The 24,971-nt window shown below is 50.2% G+C and overlaps 2 protein-coding genes across 2 annotated transcripts in view; one reads left to right on the forward strand and one right to left on the reverse strand.

Annotated features, from left to right (window-relative positions):
• The window catches only part of LOC147091961 (uncharacterized), a 102,210-nt gene that overhangs the window by 66,607 nt on the left and 10,632 nt on the right, over positions 1-24,971 (forward strand). The gene's annotated exons all lie outside the window — the stretch shown is intronic.
• Positions 3,344-20,876, reverse strand: LOC147091963 (uncharacterized). The gene is made up of 2 exons (XM_085976651.1): positions 20,685-20,876; positions 3,344-3,778 (listed from the first exon to the last, which is right to left on the reverse strand). Exons 1-2 carry the CDS (start codon positions 20,874-20,876, stop codon positions 3,344-3,346), a joined length of 627 nt encoding a protein of 208 aa, XP_085832777.1.

Genomic DNA, 24,971 nt, shown 5'->3' on the forward strand with positions numbered 1-24,971 from the left:
CACACCGGGGCCCTGCTGGACCACTGGGGAGCGGGGTGTCGGATCAAGAGGAGTGCCGGGCTGAGCGATCGCGGCCAACAGCCCAAAGAGGGAAGGGGGCAGGTGCTGGCAGTTGGCCAAAATAAAAAGTTACCACCCGACACCTGCCCTTTAAGTGGTGCCGCCACGGCTGCAGGGACGACCCCTGACCCTGTCGGACATATTGTCCGGCGATAGGTCAGGGTTCACAACCCAAGGTTGAAGCCGGGGCGCTGCGCACGGTGATGGCTTCGTTGCCGGCGGTGCAGTGCTGCGGGGCGCTACCGGCTACTGTCGCTGCTAACCTGCTGAATATCGTGCGAGGCGCAAAGCAACCCAATTTCACCCTTGTCCAAATAGTGAGTGGCCTCCTTATTCTTCCCACCAAAACACACCACCTCACACGGATCTATAGTGAAATTCATTAACACACCACCTCACACTGATCTACAGTGAAATACATCAACACACCACCTCACACTGATCTACAGTGGCATTCATTAACACACCACCTCACACTGATCTATAATGAAATTCATTTGCCAATTACATGCCCATTCTGAAATTTATTATCTTCTTGCATTTTGTCTTCCTCAGTATTAAGTCTACCTTCCAATTTAGTGTTATTGACAAACTTTGAAATTGTTCTTCTGATTCCCGAGTCCAGATCGTTATTCAACGTGATCCCAGCACCGATTCCTGTGGAACACCACTTCCCACCTTTTGCCAGTCTGAGTAGCTACTCCCAACCCCTACTCTGTTTTATGTTTTGTGACCAGCTTGCTATCCATAAACAGTATGTAAGATCTACAAGATGACCAAGGTCAGGCTGTGTGGAGTGAAGGGCCAGGCAGCAGAATGGATGGAAAGATGGCTACAAAACAGAAATCAGAGGGTTGGAGTTAAGGGAAGTCTGTTGCGATCTTTCCATCCATTCTGTTGCCTGGCCCTTGACTCCACACGGCCTGACCGTGGTCATCTTGTAGACCGTACATACTGCAGACACAGTGCACCAGTGGTGGAGGGGGTGGATATTGAGTCCTGTGGCAGGGGCGCTGATGAAGTGGATTTCTCTGTCCGCAAGTTTTGAGGCATCGCTAGTGGTGTTTTTCACCTCTTTCCACCTTAAAAAACAACCTTGCTGCCAGTTTATTAAAGCCATTAACAGCCGCTCAGGTGGGACACACCAATAAATGAGGCCTTGTTTCCCTCAGAATGACAGGCCTGAACCCGAGTTAGAAAACATTTAGTAATTAAACCAGACTGGGTGGGGCCTGAGGTGCGAGCTAGTAACGGAAAATTGGTGGTCAGCGTACTTCACACCAGGGCTGGGGACTTGGGTTTCTGTATCATTTATTGATTAATTTAGTTTATTGCCCAATGTCAATCAGACTGGCAGGTAAGCTTGCTGTCTGGCGGAGGCAGGGGTCCCCAATGGAGAGCTCTCTATGCGGGAGTCCTTCCCAGCACCATTGGGGATCTGGGGTGGAGACTGTTACAAAGAGCTGTCGTGTGCAACAGTTTTTAAGCTCCTTTCCGGATTCCAAGCCCAGATGTGGTTTCTGTCGCCTAGAGGATTCCACAGGCCGTGTATATATTCAGTGTGAGAGGTTACAGCCCCTGTGTAGTTCCCTGAAGGGGCTGCTCCTCAACTCTTGGTTACACTTTAGCCCCACGCTCCTAATCTTTGCCCGCCCGGTGCGGAGGCGGGTGGGTAAGTCGGAGGATCTTCTCCTGGACCTGCTCTTGGGCCTGGCATAAACAGCAATTTGTAGGCCCAGGATGGGCGGGGCCCATGGGGGGGTCACTCTGGCTGCCTGCCTCTCTCCCATGGTCTTGTCCTTGCCTGGGTGGCCCTGGAGAGGGAGCAGACGGTGTCCACCGGTTCACGTGATACCTTCCTTGACCGGTGGACACAGAAGGTATCAAGAGGCGATAATCGATCCTCACAATCACATTGTGATTGAATTATTAATTGTGTTTGTGTCACAAATACATTTCTTCTATTTTGATACAAAAGTTCTACTAGACATGTTAAACTACTAGTTATTTAATCAGGGCTGCAGCTGCTGAAAGGTTGACTGTACTGGGGTTTGTGGCCAAAGCTGGCAGACGTGTTGTTCTGAAGTCTGATGTCTCACACCTGAAGAGTCTGTTTATGTCATGTTGTAATGACCTTTTTCTGTTGCCTGGTGTCAGAAATAGAAATCAAAGGAAGATGATGCCCCACTCTGTTAATCAACTCTTTGACACATTTCCATTTCTTAATGTACAAATATCACAACTCCATTAGTGAACAATGGATTGCCAGTCTGCCACTTTTTAGTGAGGCTTGAAAGGATTTGCTGTGAAGCTGCACCTGGCCATCTGTCTGTGTGTCACTGTGTTTGGATTGTGTTAGACAACAGTCCTAATATCTCGCCTACATCCATTACAATTTTTGAAATGTTAGATTGTACTTGGAAGAAGTTGAGTTTGAATCTAACAATTCTGAAATTGGGAGCTGTTAATGATTTCTGTTTTTCACATAACTGTATAGTGATGTGATCAGTCAAAGCAAATTAAAAGATGGTGCTATTTACTGAACACAACTGAATAATTCTACAAGGATGCTATCGCAGTCTTCCTCAGTATTAACTACACCCCCCAATTTAATGTCATCAGCAAATTTTGAAATTGTACTTCTGATTCCCAAGTGCAAATCATTCATGTAAATGGTGAACAACAGTGGTCCCAGCACCGATCCCCGTGGAACACCACTTCCTACCTTCCGCCCGTCTGAGTAAATACCTTTAACTCATCCCGTCACTATAACTGGACTTGTCTCCATTCCCGTGCCAAGGGGATTGCTGTCCCAGACGGGAGGGGCAACATTTGGGGACTCTCGATTCTCCACCAATTCCCATTCCCCTTCTTTCTGGTGGAAAATGGAGGTGCCACTGTGTGTAATGTGCAAGTCAGTAAGAGTTATCAGCGAGGATTAATCAGCACTTTCTAATTGGAGATGATAATGGAATCTTTCAGACAATGAATTGTAGATTTTATAGCAAAGATTAATATACGATTGAAGTAAAAGTTCATAATTTTATTGTAAAATATTTCAGGAACACTCATCAGAAATTAAGGGGAAAGATCAGACAGCAGTACTTAAAGGGACACTGCAGCCCCGACAACTCAATCAGCTATATATCCAGAATATTAAAATCCAGCCCAGTTATAGGGGCTATTAACATCCGCAGAAACAAACCCCAACTGTCAGAATGAACATGGTTCAGTCCTGGATGTGATTAACAGCAGCAATAACAGCAGAATCGAACCTCTGCAGTCACTTGTGAACTTGCTGGTGTCTCAGCAGGTTGGATGACTGATTGAATCCCTTCTCACACACTGAGCAGGTGAACGGACTCTCCCCGGTGTGAACTCGCTGGTGTGTCAGCAGGTTGGATGACTGAGTGAATCTCTTCTCACACACGGAGCAGGTGAATGGCCTCACCCCAGTGTGAATGCGCTGGTGTCTCAGAAGGTCAGAGGAATTAATGAATCCCTTCTCACACACAGGGCAGGTGAACGGCCTATCTGCAGTGTGAATGTGCTTTTGTATCAGCAGGGTGGATGAATTAGTGAATCCCTTCTTACATACAGGGCAGGTGAATGCTCTCTGCCCAGTGTGAATGCACTGGTGCTCAATGAGGTGAGATGACTGCCTGAACCTCTTCCCACAGTGAGAGCAACTGAATGGTCTCTCCTCAGTGTGAAGTCGCTGATGTGTCAGAAGGTGGGATGACTCACTAAATCCGTTATCACACTTGGAGCAGGTGATCGGCCTCTCCCCGGTGTGACTGCATCGATGAGTTTCCAGCCGGGACGGGGAGCTAAATCCATTCCCACAGTCCTCACATTCCCACAGTTTCTCCGTGGTGTGGGTGTCCTTCTGTCTCTCCAGGTTGGACAATCGGTGCGATGTTTTTTCAGACTGTGTAACTGGTTAAAGCTCTTTCCACAGTCAGTGCACAGGAACACTCTCACTCGGGTGTGTGTGTCTCGGTGCTTTTCCAGTCATACCGATCTTTGAAATTTTTTCCCACAGACAGAACAGGCAAACATTTACCTTCCACATTCAAAGGCCGATGATATTCCCTGTAAAAGCAGTTTACAAAAGACATCACTGTAAGTTCAGGATTAAAATTCGGAACAGATAATTCTAGTTTCTATGGAACATTCTCTCCTCTCTTATTACATAGAATTACACAGATTGTACAGCACAGAAACAGGCCAATCGGCCCAACTGGTCCATGTGGTGTTTATGCTCCACACGAGCCTCCTCCCATCTCTCTTCATCTCACCCTATCAGCATCTCCTTCTATTCCTTTCTCCCATATGTTAATCCAGCTTCCCCTTAAATACATCCATGCTCTTCGCCTCAACTACTCCCTGTGGCAGCAAGTTCCTCATTCTCAGCACCCTCTGGGTGAAGGAGTTTAATCTAAATAGGACTTCCCTGGGCAGCCAATCAGCACTGCTGCCTCTTTTGTGCATTTCCTGGCGAGGCGAAACAGTTGATATTTTCTGATCAAAAAGAGCTGAGCTCGGCAGCATTAGTCCTGTTTTGCCTCCTTTGGAGACCAGGTGTACGAGCAGAGCGAGCACAGCCTTCACAGCAACCGCAATAAAATTGTTACAGTTGTGAAGGAACTTTGTGTCAGTTCACTGGACCACAAACAAAATATGTGTGTCGATTGTTGTCTTTTTACCCTACTGTAAAGTGCCTTGAGATGTTTTAAAAGCTCTATATAAAGGTGTCGTCGACAGTGCCATCAAGCGGCACTTACTCAGCAATAACCTGCTAACTGACGCCCAGTTTGGGTTCCGCCAGGGCCACTCAGCTCCTGACCACATTACAGCCTTGGTCCAATCATGGACAAAAGAGCTGAACTCAAGAGGTGAGGTGAGAGTGACTGCCCTTGACATCAAGGCAGCATTTGATCGAGTGTGGCATCAAGGAGCCCTAGCAAAACTGAAGTCAATGGGAATCAAGGGGAAAACTCTCCATTGGTTGGAATCATACCTAGCACAAAGGAAGTTGGCTGTGGTTGTTGGAGGTCATTCATCTCAATCACATGACATCACTGCAGGAGTTCCTCAGGGCAGTGTCCTAGGCCCAACCATCTTCAGCTGTTTCATCAATGACCTTCCCTCCATCATAAGGTCAGAAGTGGGGATGTTCGCTGATGATTGCACACTGTTCAGCACAATTCAAGACTCATCAGGTACTGACGCAGTCTGTGTCCATATGCAGCAAGACCTGGACAACATTCAGACTTGGGCTGACAAGTGGCAAGTAACATTCGCACCACACAAGTGCCAGGCAATGACCATCTCCAACAAGCGAGACTCTAACCATCTCCCCTTGACATTCAATGGCATTACCATCGCTGAATCCCCCACTATCAACATCCTGGGGGTTACCATTGATCAGAAACTGAACTGGACCAGCCATATAAATACTGTGGCTACAAGAGCAGGCCAGAGGCTGGGAATTCTGCAGCGAGTGTCTCACCTCTTGACTCCCCAAAGCCTTTCCACCATCTACAAGGCACAAGTCAGGAGTGTGATGGAGTACTCTCCACTTGCCTGGATGAGTGCAGCTCCAACAACACTCAAGAAGCTCGACACTTTTCAGGATAAAGTAGCCCGCTTGATTGGCACTCCATCCACCACCTTCAACATTCACTCCCTCCACCACCGGCACACTGTGGCTGCAGTGTGTACCATCTACAAGATGCACTGCAGCAACTCGCCAAAGCTCCTTCAACAGCACCTTCCAAACCCGCGACCTCTACCACTTAGAAGGACAAGGGCAGCAAACACATGGGAACATCACCACCTACAAGTTCCCCTCCAAGCCACACACCATCCTGACTTGGACCTGTATCGCCGTTCCTTCACTGTCGCTGGGCCAAAATCCTGGAACTCCCTTCCTAACAGCATTGTGGGTGTACCTACACCATATGGACTGCAGCGGTTCAAGAAGGCGGCTCACCACCATCTTCTCAAGGGCAATTAGGGATGGGCACTAAATGCAGGCCTAGCCAGCCAGCGACACCCACATTCTATAAATGAATTTTTAAAAAGTTGTTGTTGGTGTATAGAGAACTCTGTTGAAATTTAGTGAAATGATCAATAACCAAGGAAGATCATTTCTTTATAATTGCAAAATACTGCAGATGCTGGAAATCTGAAATAACAACAGAAAATGCTGGAAATACTCAGCAGGCCAGGCAGCATCCGTGGAGAGAGAAACAGAGTTAACGTTTCAGGTCTGGGACCCTTCATCAGAACTTCATCAAAGATCATTTCTTTGGTTCTGTTAGTTTTCATCGAATCATTGAAAAGTACAGCACGAAGGAGGCCATTCGGCCCATCGTGCCTGTGCTGGCTCTTAGAAAGAGCACTCGTGCTTAGTCCCACATCCCTGCTTGTTGTCCGTAACCCTGTAAGATCCTCATCCTCAAGTACCCGCCCAACTCCCTTTTAAAATCATTGATGGAATCAGCTCATGACCTTTTCAGGTAGAACGTTCCAGCTCCCGACAACTCTCTGAGTTTTATTCAATTGTTACCACAGTTGCTTCTGTGAATGTTTAATAATAAATACATTTTGCTATGAAAGTAATTAAAACATTCCTAGTATATAAATAGACAGATGCATCAAAATATTAAAATTGTGGGAGGGAGGGCAGTGCTCGCCAGGGCCCAATAAACAATGGAATTCTTCTTTCCCAACCCAATGCTCAGAAGATGAAGTCCCAGAGCTGCCTTTGGCTCGGTTCCACCTGCCCTATTCTGACAAGCTGAGGTGTTGGTCAGTGCACTGTGATTGCCCTGTGGGCAGAAAATGGCAAATTTAGAAATATGACCAAAATAACACATTTAACCCCAAAGCTGTAAATCCCCATCCCACACACTCTCCCTGCTCCCTGTGCTGAAATCCAAACCCATTGCACCATCTCCAACATTTCTTTCCTCCACTCCCAGTTTTCCCCCTCCCTCTACTCTGGTTGGGTTCAGTTCTACACCTGCTGTGTGCAGAGTGAGAATAAAATCATGAGTCAATGATTGTCCAGGTCACTGGGACCCTGAAACCTTCAGTTCTACACCTGCTGTGTGCAGAGTGAGAATAAAATCATGAGTCAATGATTGTCTCTCCTGGTCACTGGGACCCTGAAGCCCCGCCCACGCTCTGTTCCTGTACAAAGATGGCCACGCATGCGCCCTGCTGCAGCTAGAAATGGTCTGTCCTTCCTTCACCAAGATGGTGGCGTGTAACCCGGGCCTGCCACCGAGAAAAAGCCTCACTGCTGCCGTCCGGCAGAACACATTCGGCCGCTGGATCTCATTTGGGCCTGAGGCCATTCTCCAACTTTATAAACCCTGCGGCGCAGCCTGCCCACAGTTTTTTTATTTATTTATTTGCCGTGGTGCAGGTGGAATCGGTCTGTCCTTCCTCCACCAAGATGGCGGCGCGTAACCCAGGCCTGTCACTGAGAAAAAGCCTCACAGCTGCTGTCCGGTGGAATACAGACTGGGCCGTTGGATCTTATTCAGGCCTGAGACCATTCTCCAGCTTTATAAGCCCTGTGGCGCGGCCTACCAGCAGTTTTTTTTTATTCATTATTTTTTGGTTCATTTTTTTTGTGTTTTTTTTTAATGACATTCACAGAGCTGAAGTCTCAGCTCTTTGTACAAAGTCACAAGCCCTCATGCCTACATGGCAGGGGTCCCAGTCTCTTCAAGTTAATGATGTGATCTCCGAGCTTCTTGATCATCTTCACTTGTTCATCCAGATAGTGGGTCTCCAGGAATTCACACAGTTGAGGGTCGGCACTCCCAGTGGACAGTTTGTGCAGATCCAGCAGACTCTGGTCGACATTCTTCTCCATCTGCAGGGCTCTCTGCATCGCGGAGCGGAGCCTCCCCTTCTCCCAGCCGAACAAATGGTCTGTAAAAAGGTTAAAAACATTGGATTAATTTAAAAAACGTATCAAATTAAATTAAAATCACATTGGCCGGGGTGATGATGCACTCCAGTCCCCACGGCACCCACCACTCTTGGAAGGTCTCAAGTGTGCCGGCAGACACCGCGTGCTCCATCCCCAGGGCCAACGGGCGCGAACATAGCCGCGGAAGAGAGGCAGGCAATCGGGCCGAACGACCCCCACCCCCGACCGCCCGCTGCCTGGACCTGTTTATGGTCACTTTGGCCAGGCCCAGGAGCAGTCCCACAAGTAGGTCCTCCGACCTGCCCTCTCTCCTCTGCACTGGGTGGCCCTAGATCAGGAGCGTGGGACTCCCATGTAGAGAGCCCCCCATTGGTGACCTCCGCCGGATGGCAAAATGGCACGCCAAGGCGTGTCCGGACGGCAGGCGAAGATGACAAAGTGGAGAGTGTGCAGGAGCAGCCCGTACAGGAAACCCCTCCGCGCAGAACTAAAAGGCACGGAGGGCATTTCCTCGAGACGGCTCAAGTTGTGAGGCGCCGGTACCCGAGAGGGGTTTCAGGGCCGTGCGCCGATGAGGAATTCTGTCCGAACAGGGGTCAGTTCGGACAGGATCGCCCCACGTGCCTGAGCCTCCTCGATACACCTAGTGGAGTCGGGGCCCAGTGCCACTTTCAGCGTCTCGATGGCTTTGGCCACGAGCCGGACGTTGGCCCAGGACAGGCACTGTGCCAGCTCCTCCAGCACCATCCAACCCACTCCTCCGCCATCGAGCAGGTCCCCGACCCTGGTCAACTTACCAGGCACAGCCCTGCCCTCCGCCAGCCACCCGATCCAGCAGTCACGGAGGTGCGGATTCCTGAGCGGCGGCTCCTGAAGGAAAGCCGCCACTCCTGACGGGAGAGAACTCCACCTGGAGGCGATGCTGTTTCAGACCCATAGCAGTTCCTGGTAGAAGACAGGCAACTCCCGCAGGTAGGCACGCGTACGGCCCAATTCCACAAACAGGAGCTGCGTGTCATAGTTGAGGCCTTGCAGCTGGTGGAAGAAATACGTCGCCAGCGCACACCATCGAGGAGGATTCTCGATGTACAGGTATCTCTGCAGGGCCCGAAGACAGAAAGTCGCCGCCCGGGTGCGAAGGCACACCAACGCCTGACCGCCCTCCCTATGCAGGAGACTCAGAACCGCGGCAGAGACCCAGTGCTTCCCTTTGTCCCAGAAGAAGTCGATGAGCTTCTTCTGCATCTTGGTGACAAACGCAGGGGGTGGGATCAAAGTGACCAACAGGTACCACAACATGGCAGCCACCAGCTGGTATATGACCAGCGCTCGACCCCTGTAGGACAACACTCGGAGCAGTCCTGTCCAGCGTCCTAGGCGAGCGCTGACTTTGGCCTCCAGCTCTTGCCAGTTCGCCGGCCAGGCATCCTCGGCGGGGCTGAGGAAGACTCCCAAGTAGAGGAGGTGTGTGGTGCTGCAGGTGAAGGGCCTGTGAACTCCTCCGGCAGGGAGTCCACCCGCCACTGGCCCACCAGGAGTCCAGAACATTTCTCCCAGTTGATCCTGGTGGAGGATGCATCCGAGTAAATCTGCTGGCATTCTCACATCCTCCGCAAGTCAGCGGGATCCGTGACCATGAGGAGCATGTCATCGGCGTAAGCCGGGAGCACGACCTCCACGCCCGGCCCTTGCAGAGCCAGTCCTGTCAACCTCTTCCGCAAGAGGCGCAGGAAAGGTTCCACGCAGATGGCATATAACTGGGGCACGGGGCATCCCTGACGCACACCCCTCCCAAAGCGAAGGGGCACCATCAAAGACCCGTTAACTTTTATCAGACACTCCGCGGCGGCATACAGAAGTCAGATCCAGGCAACAAAATGCGTCCAAAACCCGAATGCGTGCAAAGTTCCGAAGAGATACTCGTGATCCACCCTGTCGAACGCCTTCTCCTGATCCAGAGAAAGGAAGGCGACCGACAGACCAGCCCTCTGGAAATGGTGGACCAGGTCCCGGACCAGATGGATGTTATCGTGGATAGTCCGGCCCAGGACCGTGTAGGACTGGTCAGGGTGGATCATGTAGGCCAGCACGGTGCCAAGGCAGGCAGACGTGGCCCTGGCAAAAATTTTATAATCCATGCTGAGGAGGGAGACCGGGCACCAGTTTTTTAAAAGGCGGAGATCACAACTCTTAGGCAGCAGGACAATGACAGCCCTGCGCCACGAGAGGGGCATCTCCCTGGTCGCCAGACTTTCCCCCAGGACCCATGCATAGTCACCCCCCAGAATGTCCCAGGATGCCCTGTGGAACTCCATGGTCAGCCCATCCAGCCCCGGGGACTTTCCCCTCGAGAGCTGGCCAAGGGCGCCGGTTAGCTCCGCCAAGCTTAGTGGAGCATTCAATTTTTCGGCGCCCTCCAGGCCGACCTTCGGCAGATCCTCTCACAAAACTCTGCGCGCATCCTCGCTGGACGGATCTGGAGAGAACAGAGTCCTGTAATAGGCCCGGGTCTTTGCGCTGATCCCCTCTGGATCCGAGACCAGATATCCGTCATCGGCCAGCAGCCCCAAGAGCTGCTAACGGACCCCATGTCTTTTTTCCAGCGAGTAGAAGAAGGGGGAGCCGCGGTCTCGGTCCCGGAGGATCCGGATCCGCGACCTCATGTACGCGTCTCTGGACCTGACGAGCTGCAGGTCCTTCAGCGCGCCCTTCTTCTCTTCGTACACCTTCCGCAGGGCCGGATCATTGACAACTTGACCGAGACGGGACTCCAGGTCGAGCACCTCCCTCTCCATCGCCCGACCTGGGCCTCCCGCCTCTTGGTCGACCCCCTCGCGTACTCCTGACAGAAGAGATGGACGTGAGCCTTGTCCACGTCCCACCATAGCCTCAAGGAGGGTGTTAAGTCTGTGTGTTATATTGAGAATTACTACACAGACCACAAGAGTAAAATTTAACAGGTCTTTACTAGTCGAAGGTCAGGGTGGAACTGCCCAATAAATCATTACACAGCACTTATATACCGGTGTGGTCACCACCGGTATTACAGTATACAGCAGCCAAGATAAAGTAGTGCAACCCTTAAAATAGTTCTCTTAAAGGTGGAACGGTTACATACACTACAATCCTCCCTTTTTAGCATAACAGTATATATTCCCCATTAAACATAACATCATAACATATATACACAACTTCATGTAAAAACAGTTTACAGATTCAGTCTCTCTGGAGGCTTCCTGACTCGGTCCGGATAACGCCTCGGTGGTGTAGTAGTTTTCGGTGATGCAGTAGGTTCTTTTGGCAAGGTCGATTCGGCTTGAAGGCCAGTGTCGGGTTCATCTGATTCCAGTATCACCGGATCGGAGGTAGATACTATGGGTATCTCTGCTTCATCATTAGGCGTATAGAGTTGTGGAGTAGGTTGTCCCTTTTCAGATGACTCTATGATCTGGTCAACATGGTGCCTTATTATGTTTTCACCAATGTCCACGGTATACATCAGCGGTCCTAGCCGTGTGCAAATAGTTCCAGGCTGCCATTTCTCGGTACGGTAGTCCCGGGCCAAAACTTGTTGACCTATCTGGAAGGTTCTAGTTGGCCTTTCATTCATGCCTTGAAATTGTCAGTTCTCTACGTCCCTTCTGATGTTTGGCTTGATCAAATCCAGCCGGCATCTTAGTCTTCTATTGAAAAACATCATGGCGGGAGTTTGATTTGTAACCGCATGTGTTGCATTCCTGTACGCCAACAAGAAATTATCTACCTTATGTTGTAGATTTATGTCTTCATTACCCATGGCCTTTATGGCCTTCTTGAAGGTCTGGACAAACCTTTCAGCTAATCCATTGGTGGCGGGATGGTATGGGGCGGACGTGTAGTGCTTAACCCCATTGTTTTTTAAGAACTTCCTGAATTCTTCGGACACAAATTGCGGTCCATTATCAGAACAGATCTGTTCAGGCAGCCCATTCCTGGCAAATATGGCCCTTAATACTGTGATGGTTTTTTCCATGGTGGTGGAGGACATCTTTATTACCTCCGGCCACTTGGAGTGTGCATCTACCGCGATTAAGAACATTGAGTCCATAAATGGACCAGCAAAGTCGATATGTACCCTTTGCCATGGAGATGAGGGCCACTCCCATGGATGTAGAGGGGCTTGTGGTGGGGCGTTTTGGACCTTCTGGCATCCTAGACAGCTCTTGGTCATTTCTTCGATGTCTCCATCGATACCTGGCCACCACACAAACGCTCTGGCTAGGTTCTTCATTTTCACTCCACCCAGATGCCCCTCGTGAAGCTCCTTTAGCACTTTATGCTGGAGTTTGGGTGGAATCACCACTCTGGATCCACACATCAAAGTTCCTCGGCACACTGACAGCTGCTCTCTTCTTTGCGAGAATGCTGGCAACAGTGGTTCGCCATGTGCTGGCCATCCCTTCGCCGTTAAATCGTAGACTCGTGAGAGAGTCGGGTCATTTCTCGTTTCCTTTTCGATGGTAGAATTTGTTACTGGTAGACATTCCACTATGGTTGAGTGGAACATCTCCACTGGGTCCACTGTAGGCGCCTCTTCTACCGTTGGCAACGGTAGGCACGATAAACCATCAGCATTCCCATGCTGTTTTGATCCTTTGTATTCTATGTCATATTGGTGTGCCCCTAGGAAAAGGGACCACCTCTGTAGCCTTTGCGCTGTCATAATGGAAACGCCCTTTTTAGGGTTGAATATGGATACCAACGGCTGGTGGTCTGTCAGCAGTGTAAACTTCTGGCCCTGCAGGTAATGATTAAACTTCTTTACTCCCCACACCAGGCTGAGAGCCTCCCTATCTATCTGAGCATAGTTGCGCTCAGCGGAGGTCAATGATCTGGATGCAAATGCGACTGGCCTTTCCAAGCCATTTGGCAACTTGTGTGAGAGTACTGCCCCAATACCATAAGGAGAAGCATCACAAGCTAAACGAATAGGTAGCGTTGGGTTGAAATGAGCCAACACTTCCTCTGAGGTGATCAATGCCTTGCTTTTGCGAAAGGCCTTCTTACAGTCCTCGCTCCACTTCCATGGTACTTCTTTCTGCAAAAGAGCATTCAGCGGGTGCAGCACCATGGATAGATTTGGCAGAAACTTATGGTAGTCGTTAATCAACCCTAGGAACGACCTCAACTGGGATACATTTTCCGGAGCAGGAGCCTTCACAACAGCTTCGATCTTGTCAGGTGACTTGTGCAGCCCCTCCTGGTCAATGACATGACCACAGTACGAGATCCATTTCTGAAAGAACTCACATTTCTGGCGATTAACTCGAAGTCCATATTCCTTCAATCTGGTGAGCACCAGTTTCAAATTTGGAAGGTGTTCCTCATCGTCATCTCCTGTAATCAGGATATCACCCAAGTAACATTGAGTGTTTGGAATTCCCTGTAATACCTGCTCCATGGCCCTCTGCCAAATTGCTGGAGCCGAAGCCACTCCAAAAACCAATCTATTATATCGATACAAGCCTCTGTGCGTGTTGATTGTGAGATACTGGCGCGACTCTTCCTCAACTTCCATCTGTAAGTACGCTTGCGCCAGGTCTATCTTGGTGAAGTGTTTCCCGCCAGACAATGAAGCAAAGATATCCTCAATCCGCGGAAGTGGATATTGCACCGTGTGAAGCACCGGATTAACTGTGATCTTGAAGTCTCCACAGATGCGGACCTTCCCCGGTTCCCCTGGCTTGTTACTCGATGAACGCTTCATGACGGGAACAATGGGCGTGGCCCACTCACTCCAGTCCACCTTAGACAGTACTCCTGAATGTTCTAGCCCTTCCAGCTCAGCTTCCACAGCAGGTCGTATCGCATAAGGTACCGGTCTGGCTTTGAAAAACTTTGGGTTTGCATGTTCTGCAATCTTGATTTTTGCCTTAATTCCTCTTAGTGTTCCCAGTCTCTGTTGGAACACCTCTTTAGCCTCATCCAATATTCTGGACAATCGTTCAGGTTTGACATTTTTTTTTCCGGAATCTACCGTCATTGCTTTTAGGGAGTGCCAGTCCATATTTATTTTCCTGATCCACTCCCGTCCCAGAAGTAGTGGACCTCTCTCAGGTAGTACATATAAGTCCATTCCTTGGTGTTCTTTGCCCTTGTGTATCACCTTGACTTTTATCTTTCCGATGGGGTATACTTTTTGCCCCGTGTATGTCTGCAATACTATCTCCGTATCCCGTAGGGGAATATGTGTGAATAACCTTTTGTAATCTTGCTTATTCATGACCGTCAACGCCGATCCGGTGTCCAATTCCATCTTCACTTGGACTCCTGCTATCTGCAGTGTGACCCAGATAGTTTGTCGGTCAGCTTCCTTACTCACATTGTGAATTCTCAGACTACCCAGTTCCTTGCTGTTGGAGTCTGAATCCGAATTCTGTTCATCCGAACTCTTCTCAGCCACCTTATGTACCTTTCTGCACTTTTCCTGCGGTGACTTTTTGTTGCTGGTCTTCTTTCCTGACCGGCATACTTTAGCTATGTGACCAAGCTTGCCACATTTTCTACATTCCTGGTTTTTAAACCAGCATTGGTTCTGATCGTGTGTCGTCTTTCCACAACGATAACATTTTGTTGTACCCAAAGCCATTTGATCTACGCTGAGTACCGCTGCCTTCCGCTGCATTTCCGCAGTGCCTCTCGCTGCGGCTTCGTGCGATGCTGCAATAGTGACAGCCTTATCAAGGGTAAGATAATTCTCTTCCAGCAGCCGCTTTTGTGTTCCTTCTTTCGACAATCCACACACGAATTTGTCTCTCAGTGCCTCTGTCAGACTTTCCCCAAACTGACAGTATTTCGCTAGCTTCCGCAGTTCAATTAAATACTCCGCGTTGCTTTCATCTTTCAGTTGCGTTCTCGCATAAAATTTAGATCGTTCCGCTAACATCAGCGGTGTGGGGTTCAAATGATTTTTCAGGACAGCAACAATTTTAGCGAAAGTCTGATCCGCCGGTTTAGCTGGTGATAGAAGATGCTTCAATAGCCCATATGTCTTCGCACCCATTGAGTTTAGTAAGGTTAGTGCTTTATCTTCATCTGATATTTTATTTGCCTTACAATATATCTCTATGCGTTCTACATACGTGGCCCAATCTTCAACATCGGAATCGAAATCGTTGATGTTAACACGCTTAGGCATCCTCGCAATCTTCTTGAGAAACAAAAGGAAATTTTTCTTTTATTTTTTTTTCAAAATGGTGGTTTCCCGCGCTTGTCTTCTTCCCCCGCCTACGAAAATGGCGGCTTCCCGCATTTGCCTTTCTCCCCCGCTGGCTGTAATGGTGATTGCCGTATTGCTGCGTTCGCCCTCCCCAGCAGTTTTCAAATCGTGCCTCCCAGACCCTCTTGCAGTCCGGTCCTTTCCCCCGGCTGCGGCTGAGTTCTCCGCCTTTTTTTTTAAATTTTCTCCCGCGCCTTACGCTGACCCGGTCGCTGCGCCTCGCGGCCTCGGTAGCTGCCCGGCCTTTTTCACCGGTCACGGTCGAGCTTGCAGTCCGGTCCTTTCCCCCGGCTGCGGCTGAGTTCGCCGCGGTTTTTTTATTTTTTATTTTCTCCCGCGCCTTACGCTGACCCGGTCGCTGCACCTCGCGGCCTTGGTAGCTGCCCGGCCTTTTTCACCGGTCGCAGTCGAGCTCTCTCTCGACGTTGTTGCGTCTCCCAGCCTGCTTGCAGCCCGGTCTTTTACACCGGCTGCATTTGCATGCACCGTGGCTTTCGTGCCTTACGCTGGCCCCAGTCTCAGCGCCTCTGGCCCCGACTTCTGTCTGGCTCTTTTCCCCAGCAGTGGTCGAGTTCTCCGCCCTTATATCCTCCGTTTTTCCCTCCCCTACTTCACGCCAACGTGGCCGACTTGCTGCTCGTCGCTGATCGGCTTACCCACCACCGTGATAGAAGGGATGATCACTGCCTGTTGCTGATGGAAGGCTTCGTGTCAGAATTCTTCCTTTGCTCTGCAGACCTGAGTCTTTTCTCAGCAGAATGATGAGGGCGGATGCCTCCTCTCGACACGCGTTAAACTGCCTTGGATGTATCTCTGCCGCAGGGTAAGATCGTACTCGTCGCCACTGTTAAGTCTGTGTGTTACAATGAGAATTATTATACAGACCACAAGAGTAAAATTTAACAGGTCTTTACTAGTTGAAGGTCAGGGCGGAACTGCCCAATAAATCATTACACAGCACTTATATACCGGTGTGGTCACCACCGGTATTACAGTATACAGCAGCCAAGATAAAGTAGTGCAACCCTTAAAATAGTTCTCTTAAAGGTGGAACGGTTACATACACTACAGAGGGGAAACCCCCCCGCTTCCTTCTCCAGTCGGCCCAGAACCGACAAAACGAATTCCGGAACCGCTTGACCTCCAGCAGCAGGTTGTTAAAATGCCAGTACGCGGACCCCCCCCCATGCGTGTAACGGAACGAGCTCTGCCCACACCAGGTGGTGGTCCGTGCATGGCACTGGCCGCATGGAAGCCACTGGAACGCAGGAGACGTACGCACGGGAAATGTAAAGGCGGTCGATTCTGGACCTTCCTCCTCCAGACCTCATGTAAGTGAAGCCGCTGGAGTCGGGATGGAGATTTCGGCAGACGTCCACCAAGTCGAAGGACCCGACCAGGTCCCTCAACTTCTCCCTTGCCTCGAGTGTGCAGTTAAAATCCCCCCCGAGGATGACGCACTCGCCGACATCGATGGAGCCCAGAAGAGCGGACACTTCTTCAAAGAAGTGCACTTGCTGCGCACCGGCCGCGGGGGCGTACACATTCACTAGATGGAGCGGCATGCCCCCCAGGTGAACAGTGACCTGGAGCAAGCGGCCCGGCACATGTTCCTTGACCCACAAAATAACCGGCTGAAAATGCAGGGCCAGCAAGATAGCCACCCCGCTGGAATAGTTGGAGAGGTGACTTATGCTGACCCCTCCTTGCCACTCCAGGAGCCACGTGGCCTCGTCCTCCAGAACGGTGTGGGTTTCTTGCAGGAAGCACACCGCATACCTCCCGTCCCGGAGGACCGAGAAGTTATTAAATCTACGGCGTGCATCACTGCTGCCATTGTTGTTGAGGCTGGCTATGGTTATCTTCATGACAAGAGCATAGTGGAACCTCTACTTAACCTAATGGGAGGAGGGAGAGCGGCCGCTTGTCGACCACCACTCCCTCAACAGCCCAGCAAGGAACTTGTTGATTGGACGCTGCTCACATGGCCACGCGCCCTCGTCTGCGTCCATGGATTTGACAGCGGCACGGACGGAGCCGACGAGCAGCGCCAGATCTGACCATCTGTCTAGGGCCAGCCGGATTTTGCCAGGGTGACCCCGGCATGCAGCCAGAAAGTCCCGGAGTTCCACAACGGGGATGAGGGGGGACTCGGAGGGGGGCACGAGGGTATCCGCCGCCTCACTGGCGACGGAGTCTGACTCGTCCTCGGTGCTCTCCGCCGGGTCCCCGTCCTCCTCCGCGAGGTCTTCATCAGCCAGCCCCACCTCTGTCCCGATCCCACCCCCAGGATCAGCGGCAGAGGGTTCCTCCCTGGGCTCCTCCAGAGGTGCCGGGTCAGGAGGCGGCGGCGGTTCGGGGCCCCCCTCCACCCCAGGCACCGGGGTGCATGGGGAAACCGGGGAGAACACTATCCCCATTTCCCTCAACACCCCCGGCGACAGCATCGGAGGTGGTGTCAGGGGGTCTTCCCCCTCACCGCCATCAGCCACCAACCCAGCGGACTGGGGAGCTTGAATACATTCCTCGGCCACATCAAGCAGTGCCTGGGAATGGTCGGGACTGTCCTGGTGAGCCCAGCCTCACTGGCCTCGCCCACCCCAGTCTCCAGGGTGCCCGACATGGTGAGATGTAACGGTTCTTTTGGTATTTCCTCCGCGGGTAGATCCGCGGTCCCCCCCACGTGCAGGGTCTCTTCCCAATCCCCAGGAGGCGCAGGCGGGGCAGACTCATCTGTCTTACCCTCCCGAGGGACAGGCAACTCCTGCCGAACACAGATGTCAGTAACGGTAGGGAGGGGGGCACAGCACCCATGGTGGGAGACGATTCTCTCCGCGCGGAGGTGTAGTGATCAATAACATGTCATTCTGTGGTGGACACTAGGTGGAGCAGTAGAGCTGTATATAGCTGTATGTATAAGACTACACTACCCAGCTATACATTATATTAAGACTACATTACCCATGAGGCTAGGCTACCCACAAGGCAGCAGTCAAGATGGAAGCCTCTACAAGATGCTGTACAAGCCCACATGTGCTCCATAAAAGTAGCTAGCAAAAGCTAGCTGTGTTCATAATAAGAATGTCTATTTATTAATGAACATAACATGGTACCAGGGTGGTGAAGATCTGCTGAAAATTGTGAAAAGCGACATGGAGAATTTGAAGACACCAGAGCATTTGAAACTCACAGAAAAAATCGACTACAATTGGCAGACTTTTAAACAGCAATTCGAATTCTACATTGCAGCCATCGGATTCGGTACAAAGCCAGACGCAAGGAAGATAGCGTTGCTGCTTACGGTTGCAGGCCCACAGGCGATAGAGGTATTTAATACATTTGTATTTAATCCAGCGGAGAACAGAGACAAATTAGACGATGTGCTACAGAAATTTGATGCACATTGTTCTCCCAAAAAGAATGAGACGTATGAAAGATACATCTTCCATTCTCGGACACAGCAACAAAATGAGACTTTTGATAGCTTTATAACTGATCTGAAACTGAAAGCAAAGACATGTAATTTCTCTGAGCTCAAAGCATCCATGATTCATGACCAGATTGTGTTTGGTATTCATGATAAAAAAAGTCAGGGAACGTCTGTTGAGAGAAACCGAACTAAATTTGGAAAATGCGGTGAAAATATGCCAAGCCAGCGAGCTAGCTCGAAAGCACGTGCAGGCTTTCAGTGAAATCAATAATGATGCGATTGTAATGAGTGATAATGCTATAAAGAAACATGGGCAGAACAGAAATGAAAAGCAATCGGAGGATGACATTTTTAATTGTAAATGCTGTGGTTACAAACACCAGTTAAGACAATGCCCAGCGTTTGGAAAAATATGCACAAAGTGTAATGGAAAGAATCACTTTGCCAAACAATGCTTTTCAAAAGTAAAAATGATGAAAGGGCAACGAGTTAATGTGATTGAGGACATTGATTTAAGTGAGACATTTTTTGTAGGAATGGTGTCATGTGACGGTATCAAAAAAGATACAGAAAATGGATGATCCCACTGCAGATAAATGGAGCATTAGTTACATTGAAACTGGACACTGGGGCAAAAGCAAACTTAATCAGTATGAGTGACATTAACAATAGGAAAGAAAAGCCCAAAATACAGAAAAAGTCAGTGCTACTGAAGGACTATAATGGACAGAAAATAGATAGCTTAGGTGTATGCAGACTTAAAGTGACAGTCAAAGACAAAGTGCATCATCTCATGTTTTCTGTTGTGGCTGAAAGACTTGATTCGATACTAGGTGACAAAGCTTGTGAAGACTTAGAACTGGTCAAGAGAGTCTACCGTATAAACTGTGCCATAAGCAGACCAGATGACTCAGGTGATGAAGCAGAGAGCCCATCAAGGATGAAAAGGCCAAAGGGTATCCATGTCTTCAAAAAGCCTAGTTTGAAGGTCATAGAGAAGCCAAAGGAAGAAAAGCACAAAGAGGAAAAACACAAGGAGAAAAAGTCCAAAGATATAACCACAGCAGATGTTGTTAAGCAGTGGAAAGAGAAAAAGAAAAAGAAGAAGCCTGCACCAGAGCAGGAAGCAGTTCCGGTGGATACTCCTTCTTCCCTCAGGCCACTCTTTGGTGTTCCATTAGCCGAGGCTGCTGAGAGGACTATGCTGTATGACGGGATCCAGCTGCCAGCAGTTTTTCGAGTGCATTGACTACATTGAGAGTTATGGCATGAAGAGTGAAGGAAACACTGAAACCCTCTCCAAGCAAAGATTGCAAGGAGACCTCGATCTATACAAGAGCAGATTGATGACAATGCCGCAACTGCATCTTGTCATTCACCGCCAGAACAATCTCATGAAGACACATCAGACTTACCCGTGTTGAGAAGATCCACACGTGAAGTAAAAGAGCCTGATAGACTTAATCTTTGAGTACAATGTAAAGCTTTGAAAATGTGTTGAGTTTTGAAAATGTTTATGTTTATAGAGCACTAACAAAAGTGTTACTGATATTATCTTTATTGTTTTCTTCAAAGTTGATTGATATTGATTTTGTTAAACCTCAAAGAAAGGAGGATGTAGTGATCAATAACATGTCATTCTGTGGTGGACACTACGTGGAGCAGTAGAGCTGTATATAGCTGTATGTATAAGACTACACTACCCAGCTATTCATTATATTAAGACTACATTACCCATGAGGCTAGGCTACCCACAAGGCAGCAGTCAAGAATGGAAGCCTCTAAAAGATGCTGTACAAGCCCACATGTGCTCAATAAAAGTAGCTAGCAAAAGCTAGCTGTGTTCATAATAAGAATGTCTATTTATTAATGAACATAACAGGAGGGACATTGTCTCTCGTGGCCCTCCTCCTCTCCCAGGGACTCGCGCCTCCTTTTTGTTATGGAGGTACACGAAGGCTGGAGACCATCATACCTACCGAGGACTCCTCCTCCGTTCCCTCCCGTCGAGCGGGTTGCTCGGGTCCCTCGAGCCCGAGCCCGGTCGCAGGTCTTAAATCTTCCGCCTCAGCGGTTGCGATCATGGGCATGAGGCCCCCCAAACTCTGAGACTCCGCCGCCACCAGCGCAAGGTATGCGGGCGTAAGTTCCGCCAGATCGTCCGTATCCATGTGCTCACCGAGGGGACCCGCCCTAAGGTGCTTCATCATCTTCCGCACCTTCCCTTCGCGCGGACGCTCTCCCTCCCCCCCCCACTGGAGGCCGTGATGGCATTGGCCTCCGATGTCAACTGCGAATCAGGTGCTGAGGACGCGCGGACAGAATCGGGGGGGGGAGCGGCAGCGGCGCCAGCCTTGGCCGCCTCAGATGTTCTGGCGGCCTTGGAGGCGGGGCAGTTCTTTTGTACATGCCCCACCTCCTTACAGGCATGGCACCGCACACCTTCCGATGTCCAAAAGAAGCGGCGGGCAGCCCCCTTGTGGCACACAATAAAAGTGCCCTCGGTGTCCTCCTCCCGCGCCAGCTGAACTAAAAGCTGGCACCGGAAGGAGAAGACGTGCCGGAGGCTGGCCTCCCTGCATCCGAGCGGGATTGGTGTGATCCCCGACCTCACCTCCCCCAGTTGACGTAGGTGGGGGAGGAGGAGCTCAGCCGAAACAAAGAGCGGGATGTTTGATAAGAGGATCCTCTGCATGGTGGCCTCGAGAGGATCCACCGGCAGGAAGGTCCTGCCCACGGTGAGCCCCTTGGTTACGGCCAGGGACACCGCCCGCTCCGATGCCAGGAAGAACACAGCCTTGCCGTACGTTTTTGAGGCGGCGATGATGGCTGAAGGGCCGACAACCCCAGCCATGGCCTTCACGCACGCTTCGATAGTCATGTTGGGGTGAGTGTAGCTCTTCACCCTGTGTTTTTTAGTGAGAAGCCGGAAAGGTGACGGGGCAGCAGAAGCAGCGGGAGCAGCCTTGGCCGTGGCTGCCACACTTGCATATGACCTTGCTGGCCCTGTCACCGGCGATGATGTGGTCGCCATCATGGGGCGCTTATTATAAAGGGCTACACCCACCCAAGTCACAGGCCTGGCAATCTTAATGGCCTCAGTGGTTGTTTTCCCTGAGCAGAGGGAGCTTTAAAAGTGAAGGCACACCTCTCCCCTTGTTGATTAAATTGGGAGAGGGGCCTTCTCCCCTCTGCTCAATGGGCAATTAATGGATATGAGGTGTCTCTCTAGAGAGAGACAAAGAGAGAGGCAAAGAGAGAGAAAGGGGGGGGTGGGAAGGAGGGAGGCCGCGGGGGGTGGGAAGGAGGGAGGCCGCAGGGGCTGGGTCTCCACTCAAGATGGTGGGTGGGTGCTCGCAGGGGTGCACTCTCTGAAAAATAATCTCTATTGATGGTCTTCTTGTGGGGGGAGAAGTTGTCTTCACCTGGGAAAATAAAGCTGGAGATGCCCAGGCTCAGTCCACCACCAGGTCTTAACGATGTGATAATTAAATGATGACTTCGCCTGGGCAGCTCCAGCTGTCCCAGGTCAAGCAATAGGGAGGGGTGTTTGCTGGTGGTGTGTGTGGCCTAGTTTTTACAAGAGCCACACACACCCCTAGATGTTTTCTTCTCCTTCTTCTTTCCCCCCCCCCACTTAAATACAAAGTCTTTGAGAGTGCACCATGAGACACCCACCTGTAGAAGTTTTCCAACGGCTCTCCCTCCTTCTGAACAGATGTAGGATGTTCGTTTTTCTCCCCTCTCTCCCTCTCCTGTGATGGAGACCAGTTGGGGAAACAATGATGGGATGGCTTCCCTTTGTTGTTAGCTCTGGTCTGGTCTCCTGGTCTCTCCTCTCCTCTCCTCTGGCACCCCAATAGTAGCTGCAGCAGCAACAGATGTGGTCTCTCCTCCTGGACAGAGAGAGAGAGAGAGACCTCTCCTCTCCTCTCTTCTGGCACAGCAGCAGCACAAGATCCTGGCTGGCTATCAGGGATCCCGGGGTTCATTAACCCGCTCCCTGAGCGTTCCAGATCCCAACAACTCTCTGAGTGAAAACATTTCTCCTCATCTTTGTCATCCGATTGAGATTGGGCCATTTTTCACCAGCTGTAGGGGTGACTCTGAGTTGCCCCAGTGACACCAGACGGGAGCAAAACCCATGAAGGCAAGTGCCCCAGTGCCCCCCAGATATTAAACAACCAATAACCGGTTACTTGGGTTTATAAACAGAGGAATAGAATATGAAAGCAAAGAGATGATGCTGGAACTTCATAAATCACAGGTTAGGCCTCAGCTGGAGTGTTGTGGACAAGTCTGGGCCCCACACTTGAGGAAAGGTGTAAAGGCCTTAGAAAGGGCCCAGAGGAGGTTTACCAGGATGTTACCCGGGATGAGGGACTTCAGTTATGAGGAGAGGTTGGAAAAGTTTGGACTGTCCTCCTTGGAACAGAGAAGGTTCAGAGGTGATTTAATAGAGGTTTTCAAGATGGTGAGCGATTTTGATAGAATAAATTGGGAAAGAAACATTCGCTCTGGTGAGTGGGTCAATAACTAAAGGTCAAAGATTCAAAAATATTGGCAAAAGATCTAGAGGAGAGATGAGGAGAAATGTTTCCACTCAGAGTTGTGGGGAGCAGGAACACTCGACCTGAAAAGATGGTGGAAGCTGATTCCGTTAATAATTGTAAAGCAGAGTTGGACGGGAACTTGAGCAACTGACAGGGTTACGGACAAAAAGTGAGGATGTGGGACTAAACACGACGACTCTTTCAAAGAGCCGGCACAGGCACGATGGGCCGAATGGCCTCCTTCTGTGCTGTAAGTCTCTATGAATCTATTCTATGAATAATAACTGTACAATACAGCGACACTCACAAATAATAATTCAATCATAATGTGACTGTGAGGATCGATTATTGCCACTTAGAATCATAGAAAGTTACAGCACGGAAGGAGGCCATTTCAGCCCATCGTGTCCGCGCCAGCCAACAAAGAGCGATCCAGCCTAATCTCACTTCCCAGCTCTTGGTCCGTAGCCCTGCAGGGTAAAGCATCCCAAGTGCACATCCAAGTACTTTTTAAATGTGGTTAGGGTTCCTGCCTCTACCACCCTTTCAGGCAGTGAGTGCCAGACCCCCACCACCCTCTGGGTGAAGACATTTCCCCTCAAATCCCCTCTAAACCTTCCCCCAATTACTTTAAATCTGTGCCCCCTGGTTTTTGACCCCTCTGCTAAGGGAAATAGGTCCTTTCTATCCACTTTATCTAGGCCCCTCATAATTTTATACACCTCAATAAGGTCTCCCCTCAGCCTCCTCTGTTCTCAGGAAAACAGACCCAGCCTATCCAGTCTTTCCTCAGAGCTAAGATTCTCTACTCCCGGCAACATCCTTGTAAATCTCCTCTGTACCCTCTCTAGTGCAATCACATCTTTCCTGTAATGTGGTGACCAGAACTGCATGCAGTACTCTAGCTGAGACCTAACTCGTGTTTTATACAGTTGAAGCATAAACCCCCCTGCTCTTGTATTCTATGCCACGGCTAATAAAGGCAAGCATTCCGTATGCCTTCTTAAACACCTTATCTACCTGGCCTGCTACCTTCAGGGATCTGTGGACATGCACTCCAAGGTCCCTTTGTTCCTCTACACTACTCAGTGTCCTACCATTTAATGTGTATTCCCTTTCCTTGTTAGTCCTCCCCAAATGCATTACCTCACACTCCTCCGGATTGAATTCCATTTGCCACTGTTCTGCCCACCTGACCAATTTATTGATATCTTCCTGCAGTCTACAGCTTCCTTCTTCAGTATCAACCACACAGCCAATTTTAGTATCATCTGCAAACTTCTTAACCATACCCTCTTTAACCTGAGGTGCCCACCGGTCACAGAAGGCATCAAGCGTACCGGTCAAAACACCGCCTGCTCCCTCTCCAGGGCCACCCACGCACGGACAAGACCACGGGAGAGAGGCAGGCAGCCAGAGTGACCCCACCCCATGGGCCCTGCCCATCCTGGACCTACAAATTGCTGTTTTCACCAGGCCGAAGAGCAGGTCCAGGAGAAGATCCTCTGACTTACCCACCCCCCTCCGCACCGGGCGGGCAAAGATTAGGAGCGTGGGGCTAAAGTGTAACCAAGAGTTGAGGAGCAGCCCCTTCAGGTAACTACACAGGGGCTGTAACCTCTCACACTGAATATATACACGGCCCGTGGAGTCCTCTAGGCCACAAAAAACACATCTGGACTTGCAATGGTGCAGGGAAGGACTCCCGCATAG

Source organism: Somniosus microcephalus, unplaced genomic scaffold, assembly GCF_052327205.1.
Source record: "Somniosus microcephalus isolate GS21.2 unplaced genomic scaffold, FLI_Smic_1.0 unresolved_chr3, whole genome shotgun sequence".
Taxonomy (NCBI): domain Eukaryota; kingdom Metazoa; phylum Chordata; class Chondrichthyes; order Squaliformes; family Somniosidae; genus Somniosus; species Somniosus microcephalus.

What these genes read in the sequence shown, in the direction of transcription:
- LOC147091963 (XM_085976651.1), bottom strand. Translation starts at nt 20,876, where the DNA reads ATGGATACGGACGATCTGGCGGAACTTACGCCCGCATACCTTGCGCTG. An exon ending in GAACGGAGGAGGAGTCCTCG is followed by an intron (nt 3,779 to 20,684) that starts GTAGGTATGATG and finishes CTGACACATCAG; the next exon opens with CGACTTCACACTGAGGAGAG.